The sequence below is a fragment of the Mastacembelus armatus genome, chromosome 3 (assembly GCF_900324485.2).
Source record: "Mastacembelus armatus chromosome 3, fMasArm1.2, whole genome shotgun sequence".
In the NCBI taxonomy this organism is placed as follows: domain Eukaryota; kingdom Metazoa; phylum Chordata; class Actinopteri; order Synbranchiformes; family Mastacembelidae; genus Mastacembelus; species Mastacembelus armatus.
Genome location: NC_046635.1, coordinates 9,429,285 through 9,453,192, shown reverse-complemented (window position 1 = coordinate 9,453,192; position 23,908 = coordinate 9,429,285). Strand labels below are relative to the sequence as shown.

Sequence of the window (23,908 nt, the reverse complement as noted above, 5' to 3'; positions counted from 1 at the left end):
AACACACACACACACAGAGTGTGGATCTCAAAATTAAAACGTACTTCTATACCCTAAGATGTCTTCTCTCATTCTCATTGTAGTGTTAGGATTAATTCAATAGTTTATATCTAAAAAAATATTCATATTCATAAATACACACACACACACACACACACACACACACACACATATATATATATATAGATATATATTTGTGTGTCTGTGTTTTCATTTTTTGCATCACAGCATGAATGTGATCTATTGCTTGCTGTTATAGTAGGGCAATGACAGCATTTATACATATGTGTAGAGTTTTGTGCTAATATTCATCAGTACACACAGTGTGTTATCACTGTCAAAATCCAACAGAGGTTAACAATTTAGAAAACACTGTAATATGTTAGCTTTATTTTATGACACTTTTACACCAGAAGGGATGGTGTAGGTGCTAAACAGAATTTCAGCTGGAAGAAGCTTAAAAAAATGATAGTAGTTCTAGTACATTATAACACTGAAGACTGGTTCAACTTAAAATGTTCATTTTCCTGCTGCCTTAATATTGTAAGCTTGAGTGATCAAAATCAAAATCAGCTCATGAGTTATTGTAATGTAAAACCAACACTGTTAAGGCACACACGTTACATTTGCCTTTTATTACTATTTCATAGTCTGAAGAATCAATTCATCATTTGCTGCAGATGCCTTGCAGCTGTGGCTGCTCCTACTCAAGCCATTTTCAAACATTTGCTCCACTAGTACAGTGAGAACATGTACGGCTGCCCGCATTAAATTTGTTCATTTCACATTGTATAGGGGGACGGACTAAAGTGAAATGTAAACTTCAGTATGGTTAGCATTATGTGCATTATTATAAGAGGAAACAACCATGACTTAACATGCATTAAAGACACACCGCAAAGTTTCATCTTTAACTGAAGAGAGTTAACATTCAAACAACATATACTGTGAAGTATCTTGGTATGCTAATATTTAAAATTAAAACACAGTTAATATGAGGTCAATGAATACTCAGCAGTACATTCATTCAGCTCATCATTTTAGGTCAAAGGACTTCCTGTCAGATACTTGTTTTAAAGATGTAAACTAAACATTTTAAGACAGCTCACCTTAAAAACAATTTTTTAAAAAAATGTGTATTGAATTTAATTATAAAAGATGAGTCATTTCCATGATATTTCTGTATGATGTTTTGCAGTGTAGAAACCTTTGAACATTCTATAGCCTACATTTTAAACTTTGGTTCTGGGCATTTGCAAAATTAATGACCTTAACATAGTAAGTACTGTGAAAGTTTGCTTTGTTCACATTTACCACAAGGAAGTCTCTGAAGCATATTGCTTTGTTTGTTTGAGGTTTTCACTCATAATCCGCAAATCAGTGCCACTGGCTCAGATGACTGCTTCAGAGCTTTGCCCTGTACACAGTGTTCTGGACTTCACTTCTGCTTTTGATATAGTAACAAATAATTTGCAATATACGGGATACGATACATACGGCGACACTGCAGAGCAAAGTATACGCGCATAAACAAACGTGTCAGTATATAAAAAGGATTCATATTAAATGTGTAATTCACAGTGATACAAATATTTATTAACTGGTAAAAAAAAAAGTTTTAAAAACAATTATAAATGTACTTATTTTGCAGAATGATCAATTGATTCACTGCAAGAATATGCAGTGGTAAAAATAAGGAAAAACTGTTAACTTTCCAAATATTTACATTACCATTATTTAAATACACGAACTGGGTTGAGTCAAGTTGTCATCAAAGAGTCCACACACGACTGCTAACTACAGTACTGTTGTCCAACACTGAAAACTTTGTAATAGGATATGACAGGAGAGTAATCTGTGATTCAGTGAGATACACAGCAGATATTTTGCCTGTCACGAAGATGAAACACTTGAGCAGAGTTTAGCTCACCCACACTGGAAAAGACAGCATGTGGGCAGGAATAATTACAGATGTTTTACCTGGGGGCAGGGCCGCCCACCATTATGCCAGGTAGTAGCTCAAAACATTCCCTGATGCGGATTTGATCTGAGCCATTAAACTGTATTTCAGTCGTATGGTTTTAAAAGTCTACTGCCACATGTGACGTCTTCTACATAGCCCACACTGTGCTGGTTGGGTTTCAGAAATGTCCACTAAATGTCTGCTCTGTGCAGACATGGCATGTGATCCACAGTATGTTGAGAAAGGCCGGGTCTCTGTACATTGAGATGCCCAAACAGACCTCGCGAAGTTGGAATGTCCCTTAATGTGAAATTAAATAAGATCAGCTTGTGGGCCTCTCTCCTTCCTGTTCCGCTTTCCGTTTTATGTTCATTTCCATTCACGAACAAAGCCGTCTCTCCACGGTGTATTAATGCCCATGAAAGGCCTCAATCAAGTTGCTTTGCCACAGGCTAAAGTCAAACTGGAAAGGCTAAAGTTTAATGTTGCCAGCACAGTGAGGATGTGGGCTCTTGTCTCTTCCATGTCCTTGTGTTTTCCTTTAATCCCCCCCCCCGAATGTCTTGCAAGTCCGGTTAGAGGAACAAGACATCTGAAAACTAAAGGGCCACTGCAGGGTCAATGGCTGTGACAACAGTCTTACTCATTGTGCCATTAGGACAACATCTTTATATATTTCACTGAGACAATGGAATATTCAGAAAATAAAACATAATTACACAGTGCTTCCGTAAAAATTTGTCACAGCTGCGAGTGAATGGATTCTTAGTTTAGACGTATCCGGCAATAAGAAATATTAAAGAAGAAGCGGCCGAGTGTCTGCTGACGTTTTCTCTTCCTGAGTGGAAGATTGTACTTTGTATCTTAAATGAACTTCCCTTAAACTTATTAACTCTGATCTGTTGTGAGATCTACACAAACCTTTCTAACTTGCATCTGCACTGTATATGAAGTGAACAGCAAGGGTTGGTTTTTCAGAATAATTATCCTTTGTCCTCATATTTTTCTCCTGTGATTTGTAAGTTAGAAATGCAAAAACACTGAAAATCATGGATATGTTATTCATAGAGAAATGCCAGGCAGTTTGTATTTGTGCTACCACTGAGTGTGTGTGTGTGTGTCCACATAATGACATGCAATAAAACAAATAATAGACTTCACCATATCAATGCTTTATCATCAACAGTCACCACTTTTTCCTCATAAAATAACACACTGACATTGGTTGTCTCCCCAAGACAAAAGCCTACAGTCAAATGAAATATATGGTTTTATTTGACTCTTAATCACTACAGCCAGTGAAGTTAAATATTTATGTCATCAGTGGCGAGTTCTGTCTTTTTCTGCGTGTGTTTCCATGTTTGAATGCACGTTTGGGAGTCTGTATGTCTGTGTGTATGTGTGTGTGTCTTAATGCTTCTTTATTCGCTGCAGGTGGGCCTACTGTTACAGAAAAGCTTTCACTCCCTGTGCCAAACTGACACATAAAAAACATTTTAGCAGTTAGGAACACAGTCCCTCAGGTTCTCCATCTGACCATCCCAGACTGTAAAAAAAAAAAAAAAAAAAAAAAAGGCGGTTGTGCATGGTTCTTATAAGAAAGCAATTACAGTTAGTGAAACTGGGGACACTTTTCCCTTAAAATAAAATTAAATCAAATCATGTTTACGGCCACAGCATGGGCTGCCTTCTAAACATGCCAATGGAAATATAAAACACACTATAGTCCATCTTTATTTACAGCGGTAGCAAATTTCCTGGAGCTACGCTGGAAATAAAACACATTAGACAACTTTCAGATACATATAGCGTTTCAGAGACCTGCTGCTGTACTTTCTGCTTCCCGCTGAAAGCCATACGTACAACGTTTTACTCATGAAAAGATTATTTAATGACCTTTCAGTTTCAGTTCTCACTGGACAGAACCGTATTCGAAAAATCCTGCAAACTTGAAGCTTTACTGATTTACATTGTGGAAACCTGAGTAACCGAGGCTCCTTCACTAAAGTGGCAAATCTGTATGAAACCTGTTGCAATACAAGATCATTACCTAATGTCAGCTCACTGCTAAGAATAGCACAGACACAAGTATACTGTTCCAGCAGGCTGAAAAGTCGGCTAAGTAATCATTAAGTCTGTAATAGATCGTGCTGCTGACACATGGAAAGAGAGTTTGAAATAATTAGATATTTGCTTGACTGTATTAAATGAAACCTGAACTGTTGTGAAGTAATTTTAGCTTTTCCCCCCGCAAGACATTTTACAGCCGAGTGTGATCCAGGTTTTCATTGCACCAGACGTAGCGTGGACACCTTTCAGCCTGATGGACTTCATTTGAAAGCCAATCATGCAAATGGAGCAGATTTTTTTTTTCCTCCTATTTCTCTGTTGTTTTCTTTTGTCTCTCACACATGTGCTTGTACCGTATGTGTGCATGTGTCCACCATGTGTGTATGACTCTGTGAATATAGTTTTGTGTGTGTTGCAGCATGTGAGCCGACCACTTTTCCTGCTGCTTGCTCATTCACTTGCTCTGTGAGATGCTACACTGAGCTTCACTACTCCAGAGCTCCAGTATGCGCTCTGAGAAAAAACACCAAAAAAAAAAAAATTTAAAAAAAAAAATGGACAAACTGAGGTTTCTCAGTGATAAATCATGGGTATATTTTTTTTTATAAAGAAAATAAAGTGCAGTGAACATGTTTTCATTGATCTCACTGTTTCAGCATGAACGAAGGGATTCCACAAAGTGTGTCAGTTTCCTGATTTATTGGGCCAACACAAGCATACTCAATGAAAACTGTGTTATTAGGAAATAACTCAGCTGAAATTACTCTAAGGGAGACATAAACACAGATAAGTGGTAGTGTGTTGTCTTGTGTAGGCCTACAGTACATAGCGTTTTGGCATCCTAAATGTTGGGCCTGTCTCAGGCCTGCCTTAATTTAATTGTGGTGACATAAAAAAGAAAAAAAAAGGTGAATTACTCATAACACTTAGTACTATTTTGAATTAGGTTTTAACAGCATTGAACAGATTTTGGATTTTAAACAATATGTCTATTAGTGGTGCTGAGAATGAGACACATGAAAATGGTAAAGGTCCACTGCTGTCTGTTCAGAAGAATAAAAGAATACAATGAATGAATTTAACCTGATAATAACAGGTGTATATGGGACGTTATAATAAACTTAAATACACTGGGCCTTTAGAAAAGTGTTGCCATTGATATTATAGACAAGCCTTCTGTTTTTTTATCAAGCAGCACATTGCAGAATGACCTATAATGTTGTCTAGAAAGAAATTCCTATTCTTTTTCACAGTGCTTAGTTTTTCCAGTCTACTTGATATAAATCTGGATCTTGAAATGGTTGCATGTAATGAAGCTGGATTTCTCAAATCAAATCTGTTGGACACTGTTAAAAAACAAAGCTGAGAAATTGATGCTCAAAGTCTCAAATAATGTAGGCCTAAAAGAATAATGGAAAATAATTAAACATCACATTTTTGGTAAAATATAGACTTTAAATAAATCTTTATTTAGGTTCGTGTGTAGAATATATTTCTAACCTAAAATCACAACAAATTTAAAACAAAATCTTGAGGTTGACGACAAATTAAAAGGTTTTATGGTTTAAATGAATAATGAGGATGCAAGAGACGATTAACGCACTTAAAGCCCTGCTATAAACTCACTCCCTGTTTATTCATTGTTCTGTATAGGGACACAATCAGGCCTATGGATGAGTTGCCCTTGAAGAACCATAACAAATGAAGCATGAAATTGTGCCCTCTCCGCCCCAATGCCATAACTCATTGGCTATATTCATATCCAAATTGTATTAATGTCATGTGTTAAGCTGCCCCTCCGCCCCCGTTTCGCAACCCCCCACCCCCCAATTCTTTTTCAGCTAATAAGCGACCTAACTCGTTCGTGTCATCGGCATAATCACTTGGGAGAGGTCTTGAAGCCGGGGAGATCTGGGTCCCATCCTCTGAGGAAAGACTGGGTTTGTGTAACTCTCCTCAAACCCGAGGGGGAGTTTGGAGTGTTTGGTCAACGACAGTGGTTCCTGGAAAAGATCTGAATCGTCTTATAACCAAACCCAGCTGCGGGCTGGTGTGCGCTGCAGTCTCTGCGTGTGTGTGTGTGTGTGTGTGTGTATATGTGTGTGTGAGGTGGAGGTTGAGAGGGAAGGGGTGCCTGCGCTTCCCTTCCGAGGGGGAGAGAGGGAGAGAGAGAGAGAGAGAGTGTGTGTTTGGTCTTTTTCTCCTCCTGACTCTTTTTTTAAGGCATGAACGCCGAGACCTGTGTTTCATACAGCGATATGACATCCATGGATTCATATTATAGTCCTTCTGCAGCGCAAGGTAGGGATCACCACGCGGGCCACTTTAGGACATTCCCAGCCACTGACACCAAATACAGCGCCTTCCTGTCCAACAAAGGTCAGGCTTACGGAGAAAAGTCCCGGAGCCCCTTCCAGCAGGAGTGCCAGTCATTGGATGCCGCCGCAGCTGGGCAAGGCACGTTCAGCAAATACCACCTCTTTATGCAGAGGTCTTCTTGCAAAACACCGCCCGAGGACGGCAAACTGCAGCAGGAGCCCGGACCCAACGGAGCCCTCATCCCGTGCTATGGTGAGTGTGGATGAAAAACTTTGACATTATTGTGTTACAGGCGTCCACTGAACTGGGAAAGATGCCGCATCCCAAGACATGAATATGTTTTTGTTAAGAAAAATAGGAACCGTCATGAAAACGTCAGCGAGCCGTTTAATAAAGAGGTAGGACATGCAACAAAACTTTGAACCTGTCAGTCAACGCTCATTTCTCCACTTGACCCTATCACATGATGTTGGCCATCAAGGTTCCGGTAATAAACGGTCTGTGTAATGGCTGTTTCTCGACCTTCTGGCTGGAAAAGGCACTTCTCCAAACAAAACTAACTGCACTGGTTAGACTCATTTGTCCCCCCCCCCCCCCCCCCCCCCCGTCTCCTCGAAGATCTGAAACCTCCTTCGTGCGTAAAAGGCCCAGGACAACCCAGGTCCTAACGACATGGCCCACGCAGTTTAGTGCGTAACACGGTAATGAAGAAGCCTAATCTTCCAGACTATTGAACTGTGCCTTTGGCCATCAGAATTAAATTAGGACGCATTTAATGCGATAATCTGTTACAGTCCTTAATATTAGATCTGAGTCGCACAATTGAATTAACAAGTTTCCATACGGGACAAATAGTGATCTCCAAACAGACAATATTTTCATTTCATTGCTCTGCCTGATTGCCTCCAATTAGATTTAATAGCGTGCACGCTGCTGTAATGGGTGAATGATGAGGGTGTAAATAAAACTTTGACCCTCGTTGGGAAGGCGGTCACTTTGAAGCAGCATTAATTCCTGTTTTCCCACATTTAAAACGCTTTTACTGTAACATCGTTCGCGCGATGACACAATGAAAAAAGGACAATCAAAGAAAGACGCGTTCAAATTATTTTAAAACGTTGGACAAACTCAGTTCAGTTGCTTCGCCCCCAAACTGTGACACTATGTGTGTCGAATATTTCGAAGCACAAACATCAAACATGTTTATTAAAATCTTCAAAAATGCTTAATGCGCTTCACCGTCACAATTCATATCTCTCTATATCCGACACCTGGGAATATCCTTAAAACAGGGTGAGTTTCATTTCCACCACGGAATCTGGCTAAAAAAAAAAAAGTCCAAAATCCAAATTTACAAATTAAAAATGGTCCATACATGGTCCATGGTGCATATCTAACCCCCCAAAAGAAAGAGCTGCGTTTGCAAAGATAATACAATAAAAGAAAATAATCCATCCATTTAAAGGTTGGACTCTTTACGCATGAAGTCAAAACCCCTTTTTTCATGAGCTGCTTGTCCACCAGTCTCACACTCAAATGTTTGGTGGAGCCACTTTAAGGATGTTTTGACAGTTTCTGGATGGCGGCCCACAGAGAAACCACGTCTAGCTCCAAAATGTCAAAGACTCGAAATCAATCTCAAAATCTCACACGGGTCTTTTATTACGGATGTTAAAGTTTTCATTACTTATTAATCCTGACACAGATCGGCTATTAAATAAAATGTGATATTATGGTGTAAATAAGCCGCGGTTATTAGGCTGCGAATATACTGCACTTTAGTCCAAACCACGAAGAAAGAAACTGTGCAAACGAATTCTTGTTTTAAAAAAATAGAAATAAACTCTTCTAAAAATACACTTCCACCTCGATACTGCGCTTAGGATTTTGTTTTTAATGTTACGCTCAAACGGGTCAGTCGGGTCTGCGGGTCTAAAGCGCATGAAGGAGAAAGTTAATCCAGTAACATCAATTTTCATTCATTTCGATTTTCTGCGTTTTAAGATTTTTTTTTAATTCCATTCACCGGGGTTAAAACTTCAGACTGAAATACGTCAGTGCAGGAAAACAAAGTCTGTAAATGTATGATGAGCGGGTTCACCGTGAAAAAGGCAGGAAAAAAAGAGCTCTAGCGATTAATGCAGCTCAGATGTCAAAGTTCTCGGCTTGTCTTTATTTCCCTGCTCACAATGACTCCTTTAGCTCTTACACATTTTGGGATTACTCGAATAGATGTGGTTTATCACATTGTCTCCGGCGTCATTTTCATGATGCAAATTAAAAGTAAGCTCGCATTCATGTGGAAGCCATATAGAAATAAAGTCTTAGACCGCAATTCGTTGAAACTGGTAGTTGTTTTCCCTCTGATTATCACTGAGTGGATGTTCCCGGTTAACGCATCTTTTTAACCATCCTGCGCCACTGACTGGACATAAATTGAAGTCAGCAGTAAAATATGTTGAGACCTAATAGCTGAGGAGAAAAGTGATAAATGAGTCTTGATGTTTTTATTGGAAAATGCTGGAGTATTTTACTTCCTGGCTGGTTTATTTATTTATTTTTTTTAAATCAAACTTGGATTTGACACAATCACTGGCTAGTTTCAAATTGTCAAAGATTTGCTTTGTTGTTTTATTTTGTGCCTTGATCCATTCAGTCAAAGACCTAATGAGCTGTCTGAAGCTGACAGATCTAGCTGTGACATTTCTGGCTGATATAAAACAGCACAGTGGTCTCATAAAGATACAAACATAATTTACATACATCAGTGTTGCTGCAGTCACACTTGTATTGTTTTGACTCAACACATTGCCAATCATGTTGTTACATGGAATCAGTGAGGCACTTATGGGAGCAGGGACAGCTTTCAGCACGACACTCACTAAAGGCGAACGAGAGGAGGTGGACAGAGCAGTGTGGTCGAAGAAAGACGCCTTCCAACAATAAGATAACAGAGTGACAAAATAAAACGCACACAGAGGTGGAAAGTTAAAGCAGAAAAACAATTCATGGAAAAGTTAAGTGCAAGTACAATTTTTACTGAAGTAAACCTACAGGAATATTATCAACAAATGTTCCTACATAAAATACCAGTATCACTAAAAATACTCATCATGAAGAAAGGCACTGGTGACCTGTCCAGGGTGTACCCCTTCCTTTCAACCAATGAGAGCTGGGATAGGCTCCAGCAGATCCCCGTGACCCTAAATAGGGGTAAGCAGGTATAGATTATGGATTGATGGATGAAGAAAGGCCTATTTCAGAGTTTAAGCACAAATTAACGCACAAGCAGAATTTTAATGCTGCAATTTTAGCAACTTTACATAATACAGTAGTAGTTTAATGTATAGTAATGGAAGTGATGATACATCATCCATGTAAAATATTAGTCAAGAGTTTAACTGTGAAATAAATGGGCTAAATTACAATATTTGTGCCTGAAACGCTGCACAAAACGAAAAGACTTATATAAAAATACCAGTACCTTGTTTTATTTTCAATCACTTAAATACACATTTTTACATGGAGAATATGACGGTGGACACCAAACAATAACAAATATGCAAAATCGATCTGTTTACTATATCAGTATGAAAATTGGCCAGCTGGAGGGGGAAAAAAAGAAGGCACCGAGGATGGTTCACTCATTTCATCATCTTGGAGATTATACACTTCTTCCTTTGATGTGTTCGTGTCTTCTCTCAGCGTCTGAGGGTGTTGACCTTTAGGTCGGCTTTCCTGCCCTCATCTGTTTGGAGGGGAGGGCAAGTTCCTCCGCATGCACTCAGCAGAGAAAATCCATTCGAAACCGCCATCTGTAACTCTGGTGTCAAAGCAGAGCCGTTGTAACATTTGGAGTCCCGTTTTACACAGTAAACATTTAACTACACCAATGAGACGAAGGATGTTACTTTGTTGTTGCCTGGGTGTTGAATTGGAGACCTAATTATAGTGGCACTGTGTCTTTTATTGCTTTTTTTCTCCTCTACAGTGACTGAGATGTACAGGGTAATGACATTGTTGCACCAATGACAAACTGCTGGTGTAATTTGAAGCCATAAAAGGGATACAGTTTATTCCAGCCTAAACCATAAATTACTTTTTGGCCAAAGCGAGAATTTGATCCAGTCCTGCTGCCCTGCAAGTGTAAATATGTAAATGTCTGCAGATGCAGCTGAAGACAGTTATCTCTTGGAGAACCAGCATTCAGGTGTGAGTGCCTTGTGAGATTTGGTTACGCCATCTCCTCTTCTGCCTTTTTGGTCCTTTAACCCAACGCAAACCATCTCAGCTTCTCATAATGGCGCTCTGCACTGATTGGTTCGAGCAGGCAGTAATGGGATCCAGCCATGCAGCCCAGACAACTGAGGCACACTTCAGCAAGTCAGTGACATGAGTGGAGGTGACAAGGACTCAGGATCATTTTACCATTTAGTTGAAGTTTGGCAGGGCAATTTACATTAGGCTCAGTTTGCATGGCCGAGTGGGAGCAGCAGGGCCAGAAGGCTCATGCGGTCCAGGACGTCCTTTGGTCTGGTTGTCACCGTTTCATGTAAACTGAACACCGACAGAGGAGGAGGACAGCATCAGGACTGCAAATCAGAGATTCAGGTTTTTTCTTTATCTACCGCACAATATTTTTTAACTGCACTCATGATTACATGTATAATCTTTACATTCTATTTATTTTCAAGGCTGAATCAATTGGTTTCGGAAATTCTCATGGTTTATGAAAAATAGAATCTAAACATATTTTACATTTTTAAAATTTTATTCAATGTTTATTCTGTGATACTGTCACAAGCTGGTGTAGGCCTACAAAAATACTTTAATTCATTACGTTTGCGAGTGATTGTTTGTCTATCTTAAATGTTTTGAGGGGTTTTAGTGGATAGACAGACCTTAACAGAAAATCATTTCATATGATTTTGTTGGCGAATGAACAGCTGAAGTTCAACTGTTAGACACTTAATTTTTTTATATCTATGATCCTACAGAGATCTGAGATCTGAAAACCTACAACATTGTTGCAGGACACATTGTCAGGCTTGGCTTATGGAATTTGGTTGCATTTTGTGCTCTTAAACTGTGGTTTGACTATTCGGATTTTCACTTCGTGAATCTCTGCTAGGAAGAAGTGGTTGTGCATGATGTTTGTCAGTTTGCCAGCAAAGTCTTTTTGTGCACATAAAGCTTTTAGTAAGTTTTTCCCACTCGGATGGAACGTTCTGTTTCGATCAGACAACAAAAACATAAGATAAAGAAAATTCCGTTTTGCTCCAAATGTCTGAGAGAAGAGAGCTGGTGAGAGGCAGACACACAGAGAGAGACTGGAAGACAAAGAGTGTGTGAGAGGTGATTTATCAGTCTGAGCTTTTATGGATTTTTTTTTTTCTTTTTTTTTTTTGTCTGTGAATTTTGCACAGCCTGCTGAGATGGATCTTCACTCTGCTCAGGCAGCAGCATTGAATTTCAAAGTGAATGGCTACCTATCACATGATCACAGAAGAAAACTTTTTGTGAAGAAAAAACTAAAAAGGAAGGTGCTGAGTTTATAAGACATGTCAGCTGATTCCAAATCACAGCAGTGACATGCAAAATACACCATGTAAATGGGCGGTGTGCGTGGGTAAATTGTTTTGATATAAACACCTGACACCACACCAAGAATAGCACCAAACTATTCATAGTCAGGCCCTGTGATGGACTGGTGACCTGTCCAGGGTGTACCCCTGCCTTCCACCCGAGAGAGAGCTGGGATAGGCTCCAGCAGATCCCCGTGACCCTGAGCCAGGAAAAAGCGGGTATAGAAGATGGATGGATGGATGGATATTCATAGTCATGTTATTTGTACATCCAATGAGAACACAGAGAGAAAAGAGAAATTTCATGTTAAGCAGTGGTGGAAGAAGCATCACAACCCTTTACTTACAGCAGCTGCAATAAATATTTTTGCAGTAACAATATATCACGATAATGTAAAAACTATGTTGCAATGTAACAGTGGTCACTAATAGTGATAAACCTACAGAGAACTTTAATCTGAAAATGCAGCTCTACTTGGCTTTACTGTGCTCAATAATAAGGTTTGGCTTTTGTTTGTCCGAACCACAACGTCACTGTTTAGTTCACTCTCACGGCGCAATTTTCAGCCACAGCTGCTTTAGTAAAAAGCTTTATAAATGCAATACCTGCTCTGCACTAAATGGCAAACAGACTCTGACAGCAACCAACTGATGAACGCAGCAGAGTATTTAGCCACTAAAGATTAAGGTACTTCCCTTGGGGAGTTGGTGGAGACCAAAAACAGAGTTAAAAGAGATTATTAGACTTCACTGTTTTTACCAGATGGCCACAAACACAACTCCAACTGAATGACAAGGTTTCTCCATAAGTGTCGGTTATGTAAATAAATTAGCTAACAAGTTACGAACACCAACTTAAAAGGTTAGGATATGTTCCTATTGTGGTCACAGCTTTGATGTGGCAAAAAAAAATAATTATTGCAGGTAAGTAAAAGTGGCAATTTAGTATTAAAAACAAACCATTACAAGAAAGTCAAGTTTCCATACATAAGTTTTTGAGTGCAAAATGTACTTAAAGTATTACAAGCACTGGAAATGAGCCATAAAGTCTTGTAAAAAATATAAATTATACATAATTTTTCTTGAAGTACTAGCAGAATTGTAATCTTCTAGCAGCCTATGATTAAGCTATATTTAAATAACATTTAATAATAGTATTAGTTTTATATATAAAAACCTATCTTAATAATTTATTCATATAAGCGTGTGTAAAATTGGGAGCCAATTATTTTGAAAAACAGAAATCCTTGACTACTTAACTATAATAAAATGGTTTTTTTTATATTATATTTTTGAATAAACTTCAACAAAAGTCAATACAGTATCAGTTTTGAGATTTTATCATTTTTTAATATTTGAAATTAATTTGCATGTCTGTATTTATATTTGATGACTGATTCAAATCTGTGGAGCGATGTTCTACCATTTGCACACACGACATCTTCTGTACCCTTTAGACAGCGGCCTCCCATCAGCACACTGCCACCTCCATGTCTCACTGTCGGCACTATCCAGTCACTGTGGCCAGGAACACGCTAAATATACTAGAACTCAAACAGCATGTTTGGTCTGTTTTGCTTGACCAAAGAATGGGCTGCCAAGATTCATCAGCTTTCTTTTAATGTTTTAATGTTCTAAAGTTTAATCTTCTCATTTGTGAGTGATGGTTTTCTTCTCGGAGAAAGACTAACTTCATCAACCTCAGACCTTCAGTCACCGTAAAACCAGTTACCACAGCTAAACCCTGTGCTGATTTAGATGCGTTTATCCATTTGTTTTTCAAAACAAGGCTGTGTAATTTACAAATTCTGTGTGGTGTCATTTGCAGGAGATGACAGCTGATCCTTCTGTTATTGGTAGTGTAGCTCGTTCTATAGCTTCTAAAAACTGTGTATCAGTTTATGTTCATTAGCCTACTGAAACTCTTGAAACTCCTTCCGCCATCTTTATGAATTCTCAGTCTGGTTTTTTACTTGGTCAGGCAAGTTCTTACAACATGGATCCAGGGTAACCCAGGCTAAAACCCATAGTGCTGTGGTGCCCATAGGTTCTTTTATATACCTGTAATTAACCTTAAAAGGCAGTCACAGGTGTAGTCAGGATTGCTGCATTGAGGTTTTACTTTGGAGACAGTATTTTCTGTGTAGTCTTTTTAACATCTTTGTTTTCCACAGGATGTATATTATAAACGAAATCAAAAATCCTACACTTCAGCTTAAAAATAATACAATAATTTGGGAATCCTCAGTTGTATCATTCTTGCATTGCCTGGATCATACATCTGAGCCTGCCTCTGTCACTGCACCCAAGACACACTGAGCCCTATGCACTGTTCAAAGTGCCATTTTACAATCCAAACCATATTTTAAGTCACTAAAACACACACAAATAAATACTTTGCTCACATATTCAATTAAACAAAATGTAACTTTACATTCCCTTGTTTTCCCCTCTTCATCTCTTTTATCACTTTTTCTCTACTGTTTATGTCTCCCTCCATTTCAGATATTTCTTTTAAAATTTGAACACCATGTTGTTAATCTGTCTCACTTGCCGTATGGTGTGTAATTATAATGGTTCCTCTTAACACTGTGAGGTGACCTCAGTCATCCCACTCAGTAAAAAGGAAGGGATGGTGCCCTGTTGTTTTACAGCCAGTTAAATTACACTTTGATGCCCCACTCCCCCTCTTGTTTTCTGTGAATTAATAGCTGCCCGCGTTGATCGTCTGACCCACAAGGTCATTTTGACACTGATATCCACATGGGAAGTGCCTCGCAGTATTAAAAATGGTGCATGAAGAAGGTCAGCCTTTGATTTTGATATCAGTGCCAACAGAGACATACTATGTTGTAAAAATAATTAAACTGTTGTATTTGTTGCATGTGAAAATGGAGACTTTTACACAAACTCCAGTGCTGTTTTGTAGTTGAGTGGAGACACACTAAACAGTTTAGGATGAACAGTAAAGTACTTTCTCTGTGCCCACCACCAAGAGCTGCACCTCTCCTCTCTTCCCTGTGCACAGTAACTGGAACAGATGTTGACTGCTGGATCCACTGCAGTGAAAATAGAACATTTTGCGGTTGCAAGTCAAAACATTTTCAATTGCATATTCAAGTGCAAAGAGAAAAGAAATTTGGGGAGTTTGTTGGAATTTAGCTGCAATTTAGACACTACAAGTGCAACTGAAGGGGCTTAATATTGAGCAATGGCCAAAAAAAAAAAAAAAAAAAAAAAAATGTTGTAGGATATGTTTTTCACAGTCACTCTTCCTTGCCTCGTTCTATGGAGATTTTATCCTGACAGGCCTTAGTCGCAGACTTTGTTATGTTCTCTATACATATGGCATTCCCTGCAGGAGGGCCCACTGCTGTTCACCTTGGGAGCCTCACGGTTTCAGTAGATTGTATGGATAACAAGCAGGAAACTGTCATGGTATCCCACTCCTTTCAAAAAAACATCAGTGACATGTGATAAACAAAAACCTTTGATCAGCGAGAGGCCTCATGGCTTCAAACTGCCTGACAGCTCGTCCCTTGTGGGGGCTGCGGGTGCCAGCAAGGGAAATATGGTGAAATAAGTCGAGAGTATTTATGTTTGGATCAAACCCATTTGTTTCCTTCAAGCCTAACAGGATATGTTAGTCATAGACTGCAATGCAATGTTGTGGAAGTTATACCCCCAGCAAGCTGTCTGCCACCAAAATAAGGCTCCCCAGGCCAAGCACATTTCCAGCACTGTTAGGCAAACATTTTAGGAACCACCACCTTAGTGGGCATTGAATCTTGCATAGCTGAACTGCATCTATGTCTGATACATCGTCACCCTAAAACATCTGCAACATGTGCAGTGTCCAAACAGTGAGGTTTATACTCACAACAAACAGCAGCTTCATATGACATTACACTCCCAACTTATCTCTTATCTCCACTTTTGTGTATGTATGAGAGAGTCAGTGTCAGGGCTACCCATTCACCTCACCTTGCAGCACATTGCCCAGCATGGCTGTGAGCTGAGGGGTCACTGGGTATATGTGTGTGTGAGATCTTCTCTGCTGACTCGGTCCTGAGAATTGCAGACGAAGGCACACACCTTCCTGGTTCTAACCTGACAAATCGCTGGATGGGCAGATGAGCAGAGATGCCCTCGTTCCTGAAAATAACTTCACCTCAGATGTTGTCGAGGACGAAGATGCAGCACTGTGACCAGCCACTAGACTGAGCCAGAGAGAGGAGGCTCACTGGCGTTATTGAGTAGCCTGAAACACTCTCAGCTATCACATCCACCACAAATACACAAATGTGTATTAATAATAACAACGTGCATATAGTTTAGTTGCAGAGGCACATGATGAGAGAGTTGCATTAGGTTTTACAGCTCAGCTGCAGCCATGAAGAAAGCAAGTGCATGTGTGATAGACAAAGTGCAAAGACAAGCCTTGCTCTTATTTGGATCTTTCTGTTGGTCTCAAATTAAGGCCAGGGTGTCTGTTGCTCAGAATATCACAAAGTAATCTGCAAACTACAACTGGAGCCTGTAAGCAGCCAGTGACCCAAGCTATATATATATCTATTACACAGACAGGTAAACAAATAGACACACATAGTCTGTTCTGCACGACAACAGATTTAACACAGAATTTCCTCACAAAAAGCAAGAAATTCCTCTGCTGCATCCCATCAAACTCCATGAGAGATTAAACTGATCCTACAATTAAATTATCAGTTAAGTTATGCTGCCAGAAGTGACTGAATATTAAAGTGCAGTTACACTTTTTAAAAGAAAGATATCTAGTTTTCCAAGAGGGCTAATGATACATCTTGTCATTGAAATTTACATGTCCCAGCAAGAGTTAATGTGTGATTATGTGACATAATTTAAACGTTGCGTCCCAGAAGCATTTTAGAGATCCACACGCCTTAAATCAGTTTAACTGGGCAGTGTTGCCTAAATCCTAAAGAAAAGCCACAGATGACGATGCATTAAAGGCACATCTATCTTATTATACTTTTATTTGCTGTCTACTGAAACTGACAGATTATGTCTTTAACAGCCGAGTTACAACCCTCCTTTTTTCACAGCATCATGTAAAGACTTTCATACTTTCTTTTCATGTTTAACAAATTCACAAAGATCTGTTTTGATTCCATCCTTTCATTGCCTGAAATAACTATAACAGCATAAATCTCTTCTCACAGTTCTCAAATCTTCCCGCTCTGCAGGTAAAGACAGTTCAGTTGTGAGAGACTCTGATTTGGCCCCAGACACCGACCCACCAGGAATGGACCCCAGCTACCTGACTGTGAAGGATCAAGGTGTCAAGGTGGCCTCTGATAGGCCGCCAGGCACTGACTTACCAAGTCCTCTGGACAAGGCTGATGGCGGCGAAAGCAACAAAGGCAAGAAAAGGCGCAACCGCACAACTTTTACGAGCTACCAGCTGGAAGAGCTGGAGAAGGTCTTCCAGAAGACCCACTACCCTGATGTTTACGCTCGGGAGCAGCTTGCATTGAGGACTGACCTGACTGAAGCTCGTGTGCAGGTAATGCAGACCCTTCAACGGCAGTGTTTGGGGAATTTTTATATGCAGCTAAGTAGATTTTGAAAAACTGCAATAGCTCTAAATGAAAAAAAACAAACAAGAAAATATATCAGATTTCCAGTAACAGATGGAGATGAATTGGAAAGTTTTCTGTTTACAGTGGTAATGGTGGCCACAACCTTATGCAGCCGCATGCCTGTCCTATCAATACGTTAAACAAAAAAGAGAGGCAATGTTTAAACAACCCAACCTCACGGATCCTTCAACATCTGCAGCTCTGCAGAGATAACGTCACTCACAGAACAACATGAGAGACATATCTGGTAATGTGGGAGTCAGGGGGAGAGAGTGGGGGAGTGGGAGCTAACAGAGGCCAGGGGGCCCAGGGGGCTGAGGTTTGAGCTGCCTGGGCCTCATATGTGCGGTTGTGGAAGAGCAGACTTTCAGCATATGAAGAGATGCATTCGGCTGTTGAGTTTTCTTTGGAAAGTGTCAGCCACCTTTTTCTTGGGACCTGAGTTCACTTCAGTGTGTCCTGAGCCTCAGGCCTAGAACACCTCTCTGACTCACATTAGGGAAATTTTGCCTCAATTTGCATACAACCCGGTCACAACTGCAATAAAGCATTCCACTAGTGGTGAACACAGACAGAGACCTCCTCTATTTCTGTATCTGTGTGGTATGAGTGTGTATGTGTGTAGCACGAACTGCCAAAGCTCCTGGATTTTCTGTGTTTTTCTTTCATTAACATCCTGTCCAGGCAGGAATGTGTCCCTGCTGTGGTCTCCAGGGTAGGTGTGAACATCTTCCCATGAGCTTTGAGCAAGTTAGCAAGATGTTTGTGCTATTTTGAGGCATAAGGAGAATTCTATTTTTTTTTTCCAAGAAAAAAAACATTTGGTTCCATGTCAGTGGTGTACATGGAATGAGATAAGAGCTCTATCAAAACCAGTTTTCTACATGATGAGCTGGACCAGTGACCAGAAAAGCTCCACAGTGAAACACAGGAAGCCTGTGCAGCCACAGGATTATAACTCAACTTGGAGTCTCTGAAGGTATACCGCTCTGCACTACTTTGCTCCCCATACTATCACAGAGCTGTCTGCCTCAGATGGATGCAGCTTTACAGCCCCTGGCTCTCCCAGCGGCCCTCTTAAACACTCAAGTTAAAAAGATAAAAGACACGAGATGCCTTGTCAGTCAGAGAACACGGGCTCTGTGCTCTATTCACACGCAAAACGACTCACAGCTCATGAATCCTGCATCTGGAACGAAAAAATATGAAAAAAAAAAAAAAGTTTGATTCTTAAAATGTACAAGTTTATCAATGCTTCAGAGAGGAGGATGGCGTTATACTTCACTGTCTCAGAAAAAAACAACTTACAAAACGTGAACAGTCTGGAGTTGTTTGCTTTTTCATTCTGTGGGTTTCAAAGGGAGAAAGTCAGTTCAGATCTGAGTCATGTGCACTACAGATACATAGGGAAGTCAGAGGTTGGGGGTTTTCAAAAACAGTTCCGATTTGCATTTCTGTTAGTCCAGAGGGCTCAAAGAGACAGATTAGACATGTGGATTTCACCAGGAAAACACAGGTGTCACTACACGTTTAAAGATCCACACAGGCAACAGGAAAAACAGATTTGATCAACTGAAGGACAAAGGCGCTGACAGTTCCTGCAAACAGAAGCTCATTTCTCACTAGTAAACATCACATTTCTGCCATTTCACTAAGTAGTTTGACTAGGAGGAGGGGGGGGGGGGTCTCTGATGGTGACAAAGCATGAAATCACTTTGAACTTTACAGTGTTTAAAATTACATTTTTGATTTAATATATTCATGTAGTAAGGGTTAGTTTGCTGGCTGAAAAAAAAATCAGCAACTCCAAAAATCCATGCACTGTGAATTGTTTAGATCATTTTACAACCAAATATGTCTCTGGTTCCATATTTGTAGTTGCAAGAATGTTCTGCATTTATTTGTCTCATGTGATACTAAACAGAGCCTTTCTTGTTTTCAGACTATTTCAATAATTGTTCTGAGTTTTTATAAACTAACCAGTGATCAAGAAGATATGTGTGATAGGGCTGCAGCTAGCGATTCATTTTGAAGTCGGGTATTCTACCGAATATTTCAGCGATTACTCGACTAAAGGGACAAAAAAAATACTTTTGTGTTTTTAAACAATAATACTATTGTGTAATACATGACAGAAGCGACAGGTTAGCTTGAAATGACGTTACCTTGTGTCGGCTCCGCTGGTTGAGCTGGTCTGGCTCACAACCGGATGTTTTGTGTTCAGATGTTGAAACATTGACAAAGTTCTGTTGTGGTTCGCCAGTTCTACTTTACAATACACGCACTGCACCGTGTTGTCTTCTTTTTTTAAACTTTGAAATGATCCTAAACTTTGAACATTTTCTGCCTTTTACGGACGGTTTCTCTCTCTGTCATAGTGCCAACTTCTGATGCTGAAATACGTTGTGCGACAGTGATTACGGTCCGTGTGGAACAATGATCCCTAGGCGAATCAGGTCCGATAACACAAGAACACATTTTTTGTAATCGAATTCATAGAGATAACATACAATATGACAAGCTGTTAGTAAATCTTGCAAATGACAAGTTGTAGATTTATAAAACCACATAACCATAACTTACATATTGTCTGTGCACACAAAGTTCTTGCATCAGTCCATTAGTGCCCTGGACTTATCTTTAATTGACACTGACTATAAGACATTATGTGGCGGAGGATTTTTTTTTAGAGAACAAACTCACATTTAATGAACTAAAACACTGGTCAGGGGTGTTCCCACAATATTATTAGTGCTTTGGGTGTGTTGGAAAACCGAAGCCAGGCTTAGCTTTGGATTTCTTTTTTACTTTTCTATGGAAGCTGGCGTGAGTGACAGCAGAGGTGGGTTATCAATCCTCTGAGCTGGTCTCTCACTTCAAAGTGTTTTCTGCCCCATACAGCTCTCCTGCTGGGGCCAGTTTGGCATTTCTCTGCTTTTTCTGTCTGGGGCTGTAACATAAATAAAGCCTCATTGAAAGTCCACCAGCTACTTAAGCTGTCAAGGTCTTTACCAATTACTGTCACAACGCAGTGTGTGCAACACAAAAATATGTTCTCTCTCTATAATAGCCAGCAGACTCGGCAAAAAGCAGAGCGAGCAGATGGGAGTTGTTGGGGAGAAGAAGAAGTATGTTACAAACGTAAATGTATAAAAATCACGAAAGAACATTGGTTTGGAGAAACACTGTGATGTTGTATGGGTCCCAAGTACATCAAGGAAAGAAGGATTACATCCTCTGATCTGTGTGCTTCTTTAATTTAGAGTGAGACAGCATTTCAAAGCCAGAGCTTTAGGCCTCAGGAAATTAAAAAGGAAAATGCAAACAAACCTTAGCATAATCCCATCTCACTTTTCAATTTCCCATTTTGCCTCCTTAGAATTATAGAGTATGAGCAAAGAGCAGATACCTGACATATCAGAAACATTTTTGCTGCTAAACCTAATCAGTCAGGTGATGTCGAGAGCCTAAGACAAATGGATATAGATTACTTTCACATATATTGATGGTAATTCAAACACACTAATGCCTCCAATAAATAATGATAGATTTCTATGTCAAAATAACTGCAGAAAACATTAGTAATGGTACAGGACTAGATTTTCTCCAGTGAAGTTTATTCCTTGTGTTCGTTCGTATGACCTCAAGATTGAAAAGGACTTTGCATTTTTGATGTGCTGCAGATAACCATGTTTGATAGTTCAATTGGCAATACTGCATGGGATCGTTTTTCCATTGTAATGGCAAACTAAGATTTGTATCTATAGAGAAGTATTTCATTCTGTTTTGAGAATTTTCCTCTTGCTGACATTCAGACAATTTCACTCTGCAGGTCTGGTTCCAGAACCGAAGGGCTAAATGGAGAAAGAGGGAACGTTTCGGTCAGATGCAGCAGGTCCGAACACACTTCTCTTCAGCTTATGAGCTGCCCCTCCTAACACGACCTGAGAACTACGCACAGGTACAATATGAGTGCTTCAGTACAGGTTTGACATTTTTTTTAGCTTAATAACTCCAAATCACATTTCTTTTTGCAAACTTGATTTCTCAGAAACAGGGTAACTGTTTTTATTTTTATTACTGCTTTCCAGGTTTCACTCACTTCTACTAAAAACGATCTTGGGTTCATTACAATGATCTTTTTTTTTTCTTGTAGAAAGTTATGTGATTATAGTGTGGTAATGTAGTGGTTAGCAATAAGAACATTATATGGTTCTATTTAAAGGAATGAAAGGTTTGACATTTTAGGGAAATATGGTTTTTTATTTGTATCCCAAATGTGAACCTAGAGCCAGTATTTACCCTCAACTTAGGATAAACACTGGAAATGGACACACAGCCCAATTCTAACAGTAAAAACTATAAATAAATTGAAAAAAAAAATCTAAAAACCTACAATATACACACATTGGAATTTACTAAACAGTCAGTACTTTCTTTTAATTTCTGTCAGGATGCCTTGAAAAATAATGAGCTCAAAAATGTGTGTGAGCTTAGAATAAACAGTGAGCCATTGGGGTTAATGCTGCAGCTGTATGACTCTTTAACAATGTTGATTTCCTTTCAACATTTCAGATTCAGAATCCTTCTTGGATTGGCGGAGGCAGTGCAGCATCTCCAGTGCCGGGCTGTGTTGTACCGTGCGACACTGTGACTCCCTGTATGACCCCTCATCCCCACTCTGCCAATGGGGTGTCTGATTTTCTGGGGGTACCGAGCTCTGGAGGTCATGTGGGGCAGGCTCACATGGGCAGCCTGTTTGGAGGATCTCCTGGCATGGCTGCAGGCATCAACACGTACGATCTCAACATGGACCCCGACCGCAAGTCCTCCTCTATCGCCGCTTTGCGCATGAAGGCCAAAGAGCACAGCGCAGCCATCTCTTGGGCCACATGATTTGTTGATAATACTGGATGAGGGACCTTGTTGACCACCGAACCTTCATGGCCACATCAAAGGCAACAGTGACTACTTTCATAAAATGTTGCAATAAAATAATTCTGCAAATTCACAGATGAGTGAAGATTACTCAAAGAGAAGACAACAAGAAATTTGGCACGATAAGTGGCGAGGCACTGCCTTGTTTCTCAATCTCCGTCTTGGGGAAAGCGGCTGCAGGCTGGTGGGAGGTGGTGCTGTACTGTCCAACAGGAGTTGCAGTGTAGTACTGTTGCCAGGCGAAGGAAAAATTTAAGATTAATTTCAAACAAATCCATGCACTTATTTGCTAAAACACAGGAAGTTGTATTTGTACAGTGCTTTTAGTGTCATTGCAGCTCTTTGTTAAGGTGCTGTTGTATTCTTACTGTGTTATTTAACGTTTGAGTGTCTTTGTTTTTCCCTTCAGTCATTTTGTTGCTGGTTTTAATTTGACAAACATTTTAGAAGGGTCCTTAAGAAAGCAATGTAGTAGTTATATGCTGTGTACATATTATTCTAAGGCGATCTTTATGAGCATAAGCATATGCTTCAGTCATACCAATGCTGAGATAAAGCTACAGAAAACTTTCTATCCAGCATATCTGTCACATTATGATGCTTCACACATCCAACACAAACATTAAAATAACCACCACTGGGTGTATACTTCAGTAACTGCAGAACTTAGAAGTGGTTCTACCCTCCAGCATTTAAAAGTCAAACAGATGAAATGTGGTTTGTTTTAGTGTGGTCAGGGTGAGAGATCCACCTGCTGCACTGACTCGGTGCACTGATGGCCGGAGAGAGGAAGGGATGGATGAGGAAGTATGTGTGGGAGTATGAGAGGGGCACAGCAGGCCTGCTGCTCTCAGGGCTGAAGAGCCTGGGAGCGTCGGTCTCCAAACAGAGCCAGCTCTGTTTTCAGGAGGACAGACTCCAAGTGGACACGACTGTGCCCCGTGCATTTCCAGTCTCAGGAGTTTCAGAGAGAGAAGTGCCTACTAGTCAGTCAGACTGCCAGAAATAACAGAGAAACCAGCAGCCGCCACCTTTGAAACAGAGAAGGCTGGTGGAGACTACACAGTGTGTTGACACTTCTGAACACTGAAAGGATGTCAGTGTTTAACAGCCGTTTCTGGACTTCAGCACGGCTTTGTTTGGCCATGATGGCATACATGATGTTATTGTGTGTTTCTTTGATTTTCTCTCTATGTTTGTGTCCAAACTGAACAAAAGAAGCCATCGGCTACAACAACGCAGAGTAACGTGATCTTCACTAAGGTTTAATTGTCACTGAGAACTCAACGCAGGCCTGAGAAAATCTCGGTCGTCTTCAGAAACCCTGAGCTTCTGTTCATCACATACACATCCACATATCTCTAAACAATGTTAGATGTACGTGATGGTATTCAGTCTTACTGAGTGAGGCT

General features: G+C 39.9%; 1 protein-coding gene across 1 annotated transcript; it reads left to right on the top strand.

Moving 5' to 3' along the window:
• The first annotated feature begins 6,200 nt into the window (after positions 1-6,200).
• On the top strand, positions 6,201-23,533 carry alx4a (ALX homeobox 4a). The gene is made up of 4 exons (XM_026320121.1): positions 6,201-6,604; positions 17,163-17,482; positions 21,391-21,519; positions 22,134-23,533. The coding sequence occupies exons 1-4, from the start codon at positions 6,259-6,261 to the stop codon at positions 22,452-22,454; spliced, it is 1,116 nt and encodes a 371-aa protein (XP_026175906.1). The 5' UTR covers positions 6,201-6,258; the 3' UTR covers positions 22,455-23,533.
• The last annotated feature ends 375 nt before the right edge of the window (positions 23,534-23,908 follow it).